The following is a 13,194-nucleotide window of genomic DNA, read 5'->3' as shown; positions in this document are numbered from 1 at the left end:
ACTGCCAGGCTTTCCTCCATGTTCTCAATCACTCAACCTTTATTTTGTTTGCATAACAATAGGATCATACTATAGATGCTTCTCTGTAGGTTGCTTTTCTCCTTTAACAGAACCTTGTGGGAAAATCTTCTAAATCATTTAGCACCCACTATGTGGTCAACGTACAATCATTTATTCAACCACTCCCTGTTCACCTGTTGGTAGGTGTTAATTCTCTATTTCTAGAGTTTTGCCACAGCAACTAATGATGCCATCTGTCTGTCTGTATATCTGTATCTATCTATATGGATAGCATCTCTATCTATTCATCCATCCATCTACACCCACACGCATACACATATCCTGATATATTGGTCCTCCCCATCTCACCATGTGGAACGATTCCTAACGGTGGGGTTGCTGGGTCCAAGAGAGTCTGTATTTTTAATTTTAACAGATTTTGCCAGATTGCTTAAAAAGAAACTATAGCGATTTACATTTCCTTCAGAACTGCAAGATAATTTCCTTCCTATCCCTGACCCCCATTCCTTCTCAAGAGTATTATTACCCTTTGGAGTTTTTGCTGTCAGGTGAAAAATGCTGCCACACCATGACTTTGGTTTGTATCTTTCTGACTGACAGAAGCTCTGGCTGAGCTTCCTTAGTGGATAATCGCCTGATTTTGAAGCCAGTCTGCCTGAGTTTGAATTCCAGTTTCATCACTTACCAATGATACAACCTTAGTAGATTTATCTGCCCTCTCTGTGCCAATTTCCTCATCATCTCCATAACAGGATAATAATAGTTCTTGTTTCACAGGGTTATTGAGGAGGTTTAGTTATTAGAAAAGTTCCTGGCATATAATAAACACTAAAAAATGTTGTTTTAAATATGTTGATTGGCCGTTTGGATATGCTCTTTTGTGAGACGACTGAAACTTTGCTCATTTTCTATCGGGTAGTTTGTCTTTTCCCCTGCTATCTAGTTTCAGATCTTGTTTCACCTCTTTCACTACATATTTTAAAGTTTTCTTCATATAGGTCATGTTCTTCTCCCATTAAATTTATATAATTTGTCACTACAATGAATAGATTCTCTTGCCAACAGATGATAACTATTATAGAGAAAGTATTGATTTGTAAATATTTGTCCAGTATAGAGCCATCAAATTCTCTTATTCTGGTAAAACTTGTTGGGCTTTCTTAGCACATAATATGATTTAAAGAGAGGATTTTGTCCCTTTTTCCCCAGCATTTGTACTGTTTATTTTATGTTTCTCTCATGATGTCAGAACTTTCAAAACAGTGATGAACAGCGGGTATCTCTGTCTTGTTCTTGATTTTGGTAAAACGAGAAATTCTTTGCGGACAACAGCTTTGATCAATGCCCGTGGAATTTCGTCTTGCTTGTGATCTTCCATTCTTGATTGCCTGCACTGTGGATTTCAGACTTGTTTAGCCAGCCTCCACGATCACACAATCCAATTCTTTTAAAATAAATCTCTTTAGAGGAGAGTAAGCACGCACATGCACGTGTGCACACACACACACACACGCACACACACACACACACACACACACACACCCCTCCTTCTGGTTCTGCTTCTCTGGTTGAATCCGGACTGATACATACAAATACTAATTATTTAGAAGGCTGTGGTAATATTTGGACAAATTAAGAAGCTTATTTTGAGCATCAAAGTCAAAATTTAAAACTTAGAATTAAAGTTTAGGTGTAGCTCCAGATTTTACACGCTCACGCCTGTAATCCCATGAAAGGCTGGAAAATTGCTTGAGCCCAGGAGTTCAAGACCAGCCTGGGCAACACAGCAAGACCCTGTCTCAAAAAAAATAAAATAAAATAAAATAAAATAAAATAAAATAAAATTTAGAACATCAGCTGCTCATTTCTAATATAATATATTTTACATTTCATATGTGAATTTACCAGTAGAAAAAATCTGCTTAGGGCAGGTTATTTAAATCCATACACTTTTATTAAATCCTTTATATATAAATTAACTACAGTCATATAAGGTTTCATGTGAAAAGTTTCATGCAAAATAATACTTGACACATAAATATATTTTCAGAATTTCATTTTCATTCTTACAAAGGATTATAACAGTCAAATTTAGTTTTTCATGCCATGTAAGAGTACATAGAGTACCTTTAAAATGAAGGCAAACACATAAAGGATTAATTTAATAACACACTGTATATGAAAATATTTCTATTTTGGAGAGGGTTCAAGAATATTTTTCAGATCTTGAACTCAATGCCTACTATGAGCTTATATTTAGTATTCTTAATACTAAATACTAACACTCTCAATCTAAGTATAAAATACACTGTTTCTCTATATACATATATCTGTAATAAACAAACTGTCAGTTTTCCTAATTCTTCTTATGTTTTCGAGGGTTGTGAAGTGGTTTATAAATATATTGTCTATAAATCCTCACGTACTGAAAGTAGCTCAAAATGAGAATAGTGAAGAAGAGCAGCATCAGGACGAAGAGGAAAGCAGCCACCAGGTAGACACTTGGACTGGAATCAGAAAAATAAGAGCATTAGAAGTCATTGTTCACACTTTGGCTGTTAATTTCTTTAAACAATTTTTGAATGGCTAGCTACTATGCCACTGACAGAGAACAAAGACGAATAAGACGCACCGTCCAGCCTCACGGTGTTTACCTTTTAGTGTTTGAGGCTGACCAGGCGGGAAAATAGACAAGGTGATCAATGCAGTGAGAGGAGGAAATGAAGTTGTCTTTTTTTTTTTTTTTTTTTTTGCGATGGAGTCTCACTCTGTCACCCAGCGGGGAGTGCAATGGTTCACTGGAACGCCTGTCTCCTAGGTTCAAGCCATTCTCCTGCTTCAGCCTCCCAAGTAGCTGAGATTACAGGCAGGCACCACCACGCCCAGCTAATTTTTGTATTTTTAGTAGAGTTGGGGTTTCACTATGTTGGCCAGGCTGGTCTCGAACTCCTGACCTCAAGTGATCTGCCCACCTCGGCCTCCCAAAGTACTGGGATTACAGGCGTGAGCCACCGCGCTCAGCCAGAAATGAAGTTTTGTGGGAACCACACATCATGGAAGGCGTTCCAGTAGAGGGGATATTTGAACTGAGCCTGGGCAGGAAGTTCTGTGGGAGTCACACATCATGGAAGGCCAGGGAAGGGGATGTCTGAGCTAAGCTTGGGTAGGAGTTAGCTCAGTATGAGTATGAGTGGGAGTAGGAGTTAGCTAGTTAGCTAGATAAGAGTGGAGGAAGAGACCGAGGTGGGAACAGTGTTTCAGACAAAGGCAGAAGGGTATGGGAAGGCATGAAAACTTGGTAACACCTCAGGACCACTCCTAGACATTCTGGAACTGCAGCTCCTTCAGTATGACAGGAGCTCAGGTGCCAAGGGGAGTGGTTAGAGATGAGGACTGATAGGTGGGCAGGGCCAGATTGGCAAAACTGCTTAAGTTAAGCTAGAGAGTGGGTTTTAGCCTAAGGCAGGAGAGAGCTTCAGAGGGATGATATAGGATTGACATTTTACAGGGATGATTCTGGAGTGTGAAGAATGGAAGAAAGCAAAGCATGAGTGTGAAGGTAGAAAAAGCAATTATGAAGTATTTGAATAATCGAGGTAAGCTATAATGAGAGTCTTAACAAAATTAATGGCGGAAGAAATGGAGAGAAGTGGATATATTTAAGACACATTTAGAAGTTAGATTGGATCGATCTTGGTGATTATTAAGATGTGGGGTTTGAGAAATATGAAGGAATAAAGGTGATCTTCCTTGCATGCTTTGGAGTTAGGTTACTGTGAGAATGGTGTTACCTTCACGGATGGAGGAAATCCAGAGGGAGGAGCACTTTTTTGAGGGCATGTGCGTATATGGTTGGCTTACTTTGGTGCATATTTAATTTGAGGTACCTGAGGGTCAGCCAGGTGTGTGTGTGTGTCTGTGTGTGTGTGTGCAGCACTTACTCTAGCCAGATATCTGCCTCTTCACCTGGAACTCTGCATGGGTACTTTTTTTGTTGGTTTGTTTGTTTTTTGAGATGAGGTTTCTCTCTGTTGCTCAGGCTGGAGTGCAGTGGCATGAATACGGCTCACTGCAGCCTCGACCTTCTAGGTTCAAGCGATCCTCCCACCTCAGCCTCCCAAGTAGCTGGGACTATAGACATGCACCACGAAACCTGGCTATTTTTTGGGGTGAGGAATAGAGATGGGGTCTTGCCATGTTGCCCAGGCTGGTCTTCAACTCTAGGCTCAAACAGTCTGTCCAACCTAGCCTCCTAAAGTGCCGGGATTAAGGTATGAGCCACCACGCTGGGCCTGCATGAATGCTTCTGATCAGAGTGGATTTATTTCTTAAGCCAGACACTGTGCTGTTTTCTATTTGGTGTCCTGGTATCTGACATTAGTTTTGGAGTCCCTTTTAAACCATAATTATTTGTTTTCAATGTTATAGTTTCCCCAGGCTTCCTTTGTCTCACCTTTCTCCTCTGTGGCAATAAACTTAATCTGTCCCCAGTGTATGATTTCCTTCTGAGAACTTAGTTAAGCCACTTCACCGTCTCATATCTGCCTGACACTGTGCATGGTTCTAGCAATACAATGACGAGTGAAAACAGACATGGTCCCCATCCTTGGGGAGCTTACATTTTAGCGGGATATAATCATTAATCAAATAATGAGAAAATAAATAAAAAATTGCAACTGAGGTAAGAACTAAGGAGAAATATACAATGCAATGAAAGCTTCTTAAAGCAGGGTTTAACCTGGTAAATGGATCAAGAAATGCCTTCATGGGAAAAAGGTAATTATCTTAAAATCTGATGAATAAACAGAAGTGAAGTTGGTACAGTGAAGTTGGTAAAGTGAAGTGTAGGTAAATAGAGGACGGAGGATTCTAGATAGAGGAAATGGCATGTGCAGAGGTCCTGCTATGGGAGAGAGCATGGAGAAGGACAGGACTGAAAGAAAGTTGCTCGGTCTGGAGCTGAGAAAATGTGAAGGACATGATCCAAGATGAGACTCGAAAAGTAGGTAGGGGCTAGATCATGCAAGGATTTGTAGGCCAAAACTCCTTAAGGAGTTTTAATTTTATGGGCAGAAATGTGAATGTTTCAAGCTACTAAAACTAGCATTGAAAAGATTACTCTAGCTCCAGTGAGGAGAATAAGCTAGAAGAACATAGGAGTGGATGAGGGGAGATTGGTTAGGAGTCTCTTGTAGAGATAATGGTAGCCTGGATTAAGGAGGTGGTGATGGAGTAAGAAGTGGATCCATTCAAGGATGATTTAGGGGATTAAATGAATGGCAGATAGTTGTGGATTGGATGAACTGGAGAGAAACAGAGAGACAGAGAGAGAGACAGAGAGAGAGAGAGAAATGAATGTAAATCCTTGGTTTCTTTTTTTTCTTTTTCTTTTTCTTTTTCTTTTTTTTTTTTTTTTTTTTTTTGAGACAGAGTCTTGCTCTGTCGCCCAGGCTGGAGCGCAGTGGCCGGATCTCGGCTCACTGCAAGCTCCGCCTCCCGGGTTTACGCCATTCTCCTGCCTCAGCCTCCCGAGTAGCTGGGACTACAGGCGCCCGCCACCTCGCCCGGCTAGTTTTTTGTATTTTTTAGTAGAGACGGGGTTTCACTGTGTTAGCCAGGATGGACTCGATCTCCTGACCTCGTGATCCGCCCGTCTCGGCCTCCCAAAGTGCTGGGATTACAGGCTTGAGCCACCGCGCCCGGCAATCCTTGGTTTCTTGGTTTTGGTTTTGGTTTTTGACTCCTAGAAGTTTGGCTTGCATAGTTGGATGTACATTTCATGGGACAAATTGTACAGGGAACAAGTGTAGGAGGGAACATTGGAAAACAGGGTACCATTCCTATCATAGCCTGTGTGAATGGATTTTCCTGGAGCTGTGCAAGGACAATCTATATGGCTATATGTAATTGCCCTAATGCATCAGTTTTAAGATAGATTAAATAATGGGATAGGGGAGCATGGGATAAGATCATGAGTTCACTTTTGGACATGTCCAGTTTGACTAGTCTTTGAAACATCTAAGAGAAGAAGTTAAGTAGACAGTAGGATGTATGCCTCTGGACTGTTTTAGAGATATTATTTGGGAGTCATGTGCATATAGATGCTAATTGAAGTCATAATTGTAGATGAGCTTGCCAGAGTGAGAAGCTCAGGACAGAACTGAGCCTCATGGGAGGCCAACATTTAAAGGCTGCTAAAGGAGGGTGAGGCTTTCTTTACTAGGGAGAGAGAGGCAGTGGCTACAGAAGTTTGGGAAAACCCATGGTGTGATGCAACAGCCAAAGGAAGAGTCAACACTGAAGAAAGATCTAATAAAATGAGGACTGAAAAATATCTATTAGCTCAATGAAGGCCAAAGCTATTTCAATGAACTAATCGGTAGAGTGAAGAGATGGAAACCTGACTGGATGGACTGGAGAAAGACGGCCGGACACAGGGAAATGGAGGCTGTGAGTGTAGACAATACCTTTGAGAAGTTTTGTGCTGCAAAGGAGAAACTTGAGGGTCACTAAAAACCTATTAGAAGGATCTAGTTGAGAGGGAGAGTTGAATATACAGAAGAGAGAAGGAATAATTGATTTGAAAGTTTCCTCAGTAAGTGGAGAGGAACAGATAGGGTGCAAAGCATAGGTGGAAGAATTAGATTTAAAAGGAGGAATCATATTTCCTTTGTTGTAACAGGACGGAAAGAGGAGAGGATGGATATAGATGTTAGTAGATTTTTATGTTTGCAATCAGGCATAGAGGGCGTTCCTGTCTCATGGTTTCTAATTTCTTTGTGAGGGTGGAAACAAGCTCACCTGATGATGATTAAGGAAAGCAGGTTTGAAGAGGAAGCGAATTAGATACAATCTGAAATCGCTGTTACAGAGAATGCTGCTCAGGTGTAGTCACAGAGAAGGTAGGTAGTTGGGGATTTGCCAGAGGGAGGAACAAATCCCAGAGGGGTGAGGGTGTACTTTCAAGCGTACTTGAAATAATGGACTTTGAAATGTAAGGAAATGCAAAGTACAAAAAGAGAGATTGAAAGTAGAGGGGGAGGTTCCAGGAAGGGTGAAGGGGGGTTGCAGTGGGTGTCGTGGAATTAACAAGCTGGAAGGACAGGAGGTCGTGATCAGAGAATGGGATGTGATGTCTGGATTGATGCTTTAGGAAGCAGAGAAGTTACAAGTAATGACAGTGTGGAAGGTGTAACTATGGGAGTGGACGGCTGAAGTACAGTAGAGGGAGGTCACCAAGGATGTGGTAAGGCCACGATTTTGGATGCTGGATGCGAACACTGATAGTGGGACTTGATGTGGAGAGGAAAACAGTGTGACGGGGCCAAAGTTGAGAAAGAACGCAGCAGACTGTAGAGAGGACATGGTGATGAAGACAGACAGCTGGGGCTGCAGCAGACGCCATGAGCCTCAAAGGATCAGGGTATGTTTTGTGTTGGTTTTTTTGGTTTTGTTTTACAAGAACGAGGATAAATAATGATCTGGAATTGGTAATAGGACCCCCTGAGGTACATGGGAGGTGAAAGAAAAGAGCACCACTTGAGAGGCCTGAAGGTGGAGCAGTGCCTTTGGGGGAGAGCCTGGTTACCCCTAAGGAGAGAGAGGGAGGGCTCAGAGGATGGTTGAAGATCTGGGTGAGTTTGCTGGTTAAAGGATGGCAATTCCAGAAAGCAGAATGGAAACGCTGGGAAAGTGGTGGGGTTGAGTGCTGGGCGAGGAGCAAGGAAGTGCCGAGCTCTCTGCCTTCTACAAACTCATCTCCAGTCGCTGCTCAAGAAAAGGGCTCCATTATTAAGAAAATAATCAACCACCAGCCAGCCCTGGTGTGCCTCTGCTACCCTTCAGGGCCCAGGTGTTACTGGAGGCGAACCTACAGTCACTAACCAAATAGACTGTCCTGTATGCTGTGCTCATGTGCCCTGGCTGCTGGACTCTAGCTGCTGGCAGGTGAGAGCGGGGGCAGGTGGGTGAGATCCTCCTCCTTTGCCTTTCTCCCCGCTAACTCACTTGACTCTTTCTTTGGTTGATGGGTACTTGGGTGGGCATATACCTTAATATTCATCTAAATCAAACATACCAACCCAATGACCTTAATATTCACCTAAGTCAAACATACCAACCCCATGAGGAAGAAAAGTCACTAGGAAAAGGTTGTGCCTGTTTCCCAAGGTTATGTAGAAACAACTCTTGACTTCATTTGCAGGTTATTCCCACTATTAACACTGTCAGCACAGAAACCCCAGGAGCCAGTCATATTTACAGTGTGGCCATGAATAGCTTAATTGTTTTCCTTATGCCCTTATTTAACAATCCTCCCCCGCCCCCCCCAAAAAAAACCCATAAAACAAAACCCAAACACCCAAATTCCAAACACCAGGCCCAAAACAGAATAGCAAAGTCATCTGGGGTTCTAACTTTAGTATCAGGACTTTTCATTCTGCCCTCCAAAGGAACTGGAGCTGAGTCCAGGGAAATCCCTTTACTGTTTTCTAAATGCATCAGAATGAGGGTCTGTGGTTGAAAGCTGACCCAGGCTTAGAGCAGAGGGCACAGCCACTGTCACCTCCCAATCCCTACCACTGCATTCTGGCCTCTGCCAACTAGGAGCAGCTGAGACATGTTTGAAAGGAAGACAGTGGCTGTTGAGTGGGATGGCACGAAAGGGGACCTTTGCTGCAGTAACAGTTCTCAGGAATTCCTTCCTGCTGTGTCCCTGTATACACTCTATACACATATACATATATATACAATTTTTAGCATGTCATGTAGGGGGCAGAAGTAACAGGGCTTCAGGGAAACAGCAAGTTTCTGTCATTGGGAAGACAGATTTCACAGATAGCCCCCCAAAAATCTAAATATAGACTGATTAAAACCATTGACTCTGCAGTGAACACTTCATACGTTTTTTTGTTGTTGTTGTTTTAGGATTCATTTGCATATTATATACTGTATAATAATATTTTTCATAATAAGATTTAAGCGGGGGACCCTGAAAACTGAGTGCACAGGCTGCTTCTGGGAGACACGGGGGGGAGGTGCTTTTCCTTTTTAGCTGCCACTTGTATCTTAGAAATTCCGTAATTAAAGTCCAGTTAGGCACCGCTCATTACCTGGGAATCAGTCCAAACGTCTCTATTGCAAACATAGCTGTTAGGTTGCAGAAACTGCAAATTGGAAAAATAATATTAAAGATTAAATTAATTACAATATATTTTAAAATGCTCTCCATGTCCCTATGGTAACAATCAAACCATATATAATCCTAGTTAAGGTGTCATTTTCTTGACAAAGGACAGATGGATACATGCACAGAAGAGCTGTGATTATTTTTCCCTGTGTACGTCTCAGGCTTCTCTGAGATTCCTCAAGAGCTGTCTATCCGAACAGCCTTACAGCATTTTGATAGCGGTTCCCAAGGCAACGGTAATAATGATATTACTAATAAGTATTGGCAGAAATAAAAAAAGCTAACCTTTATGAGCATTAATACTTTTTGAACATGAATACTGGCAGGCACGGTGGCTCACACCTGTAATCCCAGCCTTTGGGAGGCCAAGGCGGGCAGATCACCTGAGGTCAGGAGTTCGAGACCGACCTGACCAACAGGGTGAAACCCCTTCTCTACTAAAAATACAAAAATTAGCCAAGTGTGGTGGTGGGCACCTGTAGTCACAGCTACTGGGGAGGATGAGGCAGGAGAATCTCTTGAACCTGGGAGGTGGAGCTTGCAGTGAGCTGAGATCACGCCACTGCACTCTAGCCTAGGTGACAGAGTGAGACTCCGTCTCAAAAAAAAAAAAAATGAATACTAATTGAGCATTGCTATGTACTAGGCAGCATGCCAAATGCTTACATGCATTATCTCAGTGGATCTTCACAGCAACCCTTCCTTTTAGATGAGGACACTCAGATGAGGAGCTCAGGCAGGTTAAGCAACTTGAGAAAGTTTACACAGCTGTTAGCAGCAGAGCTGGGATTTGAAGTCAGGTTTTTCTGACCTGGCTGCCCATCATGTTCACCTGATGTAGGCTAACTCCTTCAGGAAGCTGAGTATTAGGGGCTCCATATATAAAACTGTTATTTCTAATGTTACTGAATGTCTCTCATTGTTAGGTATATTGCTTGGAATGAGGCAGGATATAGCCAAGCAAACGTTTCTGACATGATTTCACCCACCTACATGTGGGAGAGCATAGAAGAAAGGAACTTATTTTTATTGCATATTTGTTATGTGCTTGGCAAAGTTAGAGATTTTTACCCAGATGCTTCATTTACTCCTCAGAATACTGTAAGGCAGGTATTATCAACCCATTCTACAGATACAGAACGGCTCAAAAAGAGTAAGCAATTTTCTTTAGACTGAGTAGCTAGTAGTGGCAAAACTGGGATTCAAACCAAAGTAGACGCTACCAATATATCAACTTGTGGAATTGGCATGTAAATACGACCCACAAACAACAATACAAGATACAGGGTTGTACATTCTAGGCTGGGCGTGGTGGCTCACGTCTATAATTCCAGCACTTTGGGAGGCCGCGGCGGGTGGATTGCCTGAGCTCAGGAGTTGGAGACCAGCCTGGGCAACATGGTGTAACCCCATCTCTACTAAAATACAAAAAATTAGCCAGGTGTGGGGGTCTGTGCCTGTAGTCCCAGCTACTCGGGAGGCTGAGGCAGGAGAATTGCTTGAACTGGGGAGGTGTAGGTTGCAGTGAGCAGAGATCTCACCACTGCACTTCAGTCTGGGCAACAGAGCGAGACTCCATCACACACACAAAAAAAGTGAGTGATGTAGACACCTATCACGGGAATGTTCACAGCACGGCAAAGGGGCTTGTGTTGGGTCCTAAAGGTTGGAGTTTAAGGATGAAGGGCTAGCGTATTCCGGGTATAGGGAGAGATGAGCAAAGGTTTGGAAATGGGAATGAATTTGTGAGGTTTAAGGGATGATGAGGAAATATCTTGGTGCATGTAGAGGGAAGTACTGGGGGTTTTGTGTGTGTGTGTGTGTGTGTGTGTGTGTGTGTGTGTGCGCGCGCGCTCATGCCTGCACATGTGCCCTCCAGAGGGCTTTAATAAAAGGCTTAGGAATTTTGACTTTACCCTTTTTGTATAAAGGAGTCATGACTGTTTTTGAATTTAATTCAATAGCAGGTTGTAAAGTGATTTGGAATAGAGAGATTAGATGTAAGTGGGCCATATGGAAATATTATACACAGTAGTGCACAACCCAGTTCTGTGATAATGAGGTCTAGACTTGGGTAGAGGCGATTGTGACTGAACAGAGAGCCAAGCTGATCTTTGATAGAATGAAATTGTGATGGAATCAGCATGGAATAAGTGCAGTTGGAACTTTACGGTTTAAAAGTTGTTAGATGTAGTATTGTCAAATGGACTGAGTTAGTTGATAGCGTAGTTTAGGTATTCTGTATCCTTACTGATTTTCTCTCTACTTGTCCTATCAGTTTCTGAGAAAGGAGTGTTGAAATCAACTGTAGTTAGGGGTTTGCTGTTTCTCTGTTTAGTTCTATCCGTTTTTGTTTCATGTATTTTGAAGCTGTTTTAAAGGTAAATCCACATTTAGGATTATTATACCTTCTTTATCACTATGTAATGAGTCTCTTTACACCTTCCTTGTTCTGAATTCCTGTTATCTGCTATTAATATGGCCAATCTGGCTTTCTTTTGACTACTATTAGCATGGTTTATCTTTTTTTTATCCTTTTACTTTTAATCAATCTGTGTCTTCATATTTAATATGGGCTACTGGTAGACAGTCTGTAGTTAGGTCTTATATTTTTATCCAATATGATAATTTCTGTTCTATAATTGGGATATTTAGACCATTTGTATTTAATGTAATTATTGATATCTTTAAAGTTAAATCTACAGTCTTGCTATTTGTTTGCTATCTTAAGTTGTTATGTATTTTTAAGTTATATATTTTGTTTTCCTTTCTCCTTTTCTTCTGTCCTTTTTTGTATTAATAAAGTATTTTTTAATGATTCCACATTATCTCCCCTATTAGTTTTTATAGGATTGTATCTTTTTCTAATGTGGTTGGTATACAATATCAATCATTAATTTGTCACATTTTTCTGGCAAATAATATACCATTTAGTGGTATATTATTTGTATATATACCATTCTTAAGTATAAGAATCTTAAAACACTATGCTTCTAATCCCTACTGCCATCCTTTGTGCCATTGTTTTCATCCATTTTACTTTTATTACATGTTGTAAACCCCAAAGTACTTTCTTTTCTTTCTTTCTTTCTTTCTTTCCTTCCTTCCTTCCTTCCTTCCTTCCTTCCTTCCTTTCCTTCCTTCCTTCCTTCCTTCCTTCCTTCCTTCCTTCCTTCCTTCCTTCTTTCTTTCTCTTTCTTTCTTTCTTTCTTTCTTTCTTTCTTTCTTTCTTTCTTTCTTTCTTTCTTTCTTTCTTTCTTTCTTTCTTTCTTTCTTTCTTTCTTTCTTTCTTTCTTTCTTTCTTTCTTTCTTTCTTTCTTTCTTTCTTTCTTTTTTGAGACAGAGTCTCACTCTATTGCCCAGGCTGGAGTGCAATGGCACGATCTCGGCTCACTGCAACCTCCGCCTCCCAGGTTCAAGTGATTCTCCTGCCTCAGCTTCCCAAGTAGCTGGCATTACAGGTGTGCACCACCATGCCTGACTAATTTTTGTATTTTTAGTAGAGAAGGAGATTCACTATGTTGGCCAGGCTGGTCTCAAACTCCTGACCTTATGATCCGCCCGCTTCGGCCTTCCAAAGTGCTGGGATTACAGGTGTGAGCCACCGCACCTCGCCACACAAATTTTCTTTAACTATTTTTGCTTTTTTTTTTTTTAACCTTTTGAGACAGGTTCTCACTCTATCACCCAGGTTAGAGTGCAGCGGCACCATCACAGCTCACTGCAGCTTCAACTTCCCAGGCTCAACCAATCCTCCCACCTCAGCCTCATTTGGGTGAATAACCAGTGAGTACCACTGCTGGGTCATACAGTAAGAGTATGTTTAGTTTTGTAAGAAACTGCCACACAACTGTCTTCCAAAGTGGCTGCACCATTTGGGCTTCTATCAGCAATGAATGAGAGTTCCTGATGTTCTATATCCTTGTCAGATTTGATATTGTCAGTGTTCTGGATTTTGACCATTCTGGTAAGTGTGTAGTGGTATC

At 41.6% G+C, this 13,194-nt stretch overlaps 2 protein-coding genes and 1 pseudogene across 8 annotated transcripts in view; all 3 read right to left on the bottom strand.

Moving 5' to 3' along the window:
• Nucleotides 1–1,228, bottom strand: part of EFCAB2 (EF-hand calcium binding domain 2) — a 483,350-nt gene extending 482,122 nt beyond the window's left edge. Inside the window, exon 1 of the mRNA XM_050785099.1 lies at nucleotides 1,225–1,228. The gene's annotated coding sequence lies outside the window, so the exon portion shown is untranslated. The remainder of the gene's footprint in view (nucleotides 1–1,224) is intronic.
• The window catches only part of LOC126951160 (40S ribosomal protein S2-like), a 375,530-nt pseudogene that overhangs the window by 111,451 nt on the left and 250,885 nt on the right, over nucleotides 1–13,194 (bottom strand). The window lies entirely within an intron of this gene.
• Nucleotides 2,101–13,194, bottom strand: part of CATSPERE (catsper channel auxiliary subunit epsilon) — a 185,924-nt gene continuing 174,830 nt past the window's right edge. For 5 of the 6 annotated variants that reach the window (XM_050784989.1, XM_050784983.1, XM_050784982.1 and 2 more), the window contains 2 exons: nucleotides 9,132–9,185; nucleotides 2,101–2,528 (listed from right to left, as the gene is read on the bottom strand). In XM_050784989.1, the coding sequence (XP_050640946.1) occupies nucleotides 2,430–2,528; nucleotides 9,132–9,185 (153 nt within the window). In that variant the 3' untranslated portion in view covers nucleotides 2,101–2,429. The remainder of the gene's footprint in view (nucleotides 2,529–9,131; nucleotides 9,186–13,194) is intronic. The other variant, XM_050784985.1, reaches the window with a different exon arrangement.

The sequence above is a fragment of the Macaca thibetana genome, chromosome 1 (assembly GCF_024542745.1).
Source record: "Macaca thibetana thibetana isolate TM-01 chromosome 1, ASM2454274v1, whole genome shotgun sequence".
NCBI classification, from domain to species: Eukaryota; Metazoa; Chordata; class Mammalia; order Primates; family Cercopithecidae; genus Macaca; species Macaca thibetana.
This window is presented reverse-complemented; position numbering and strand designations above follow the sequence as displayed.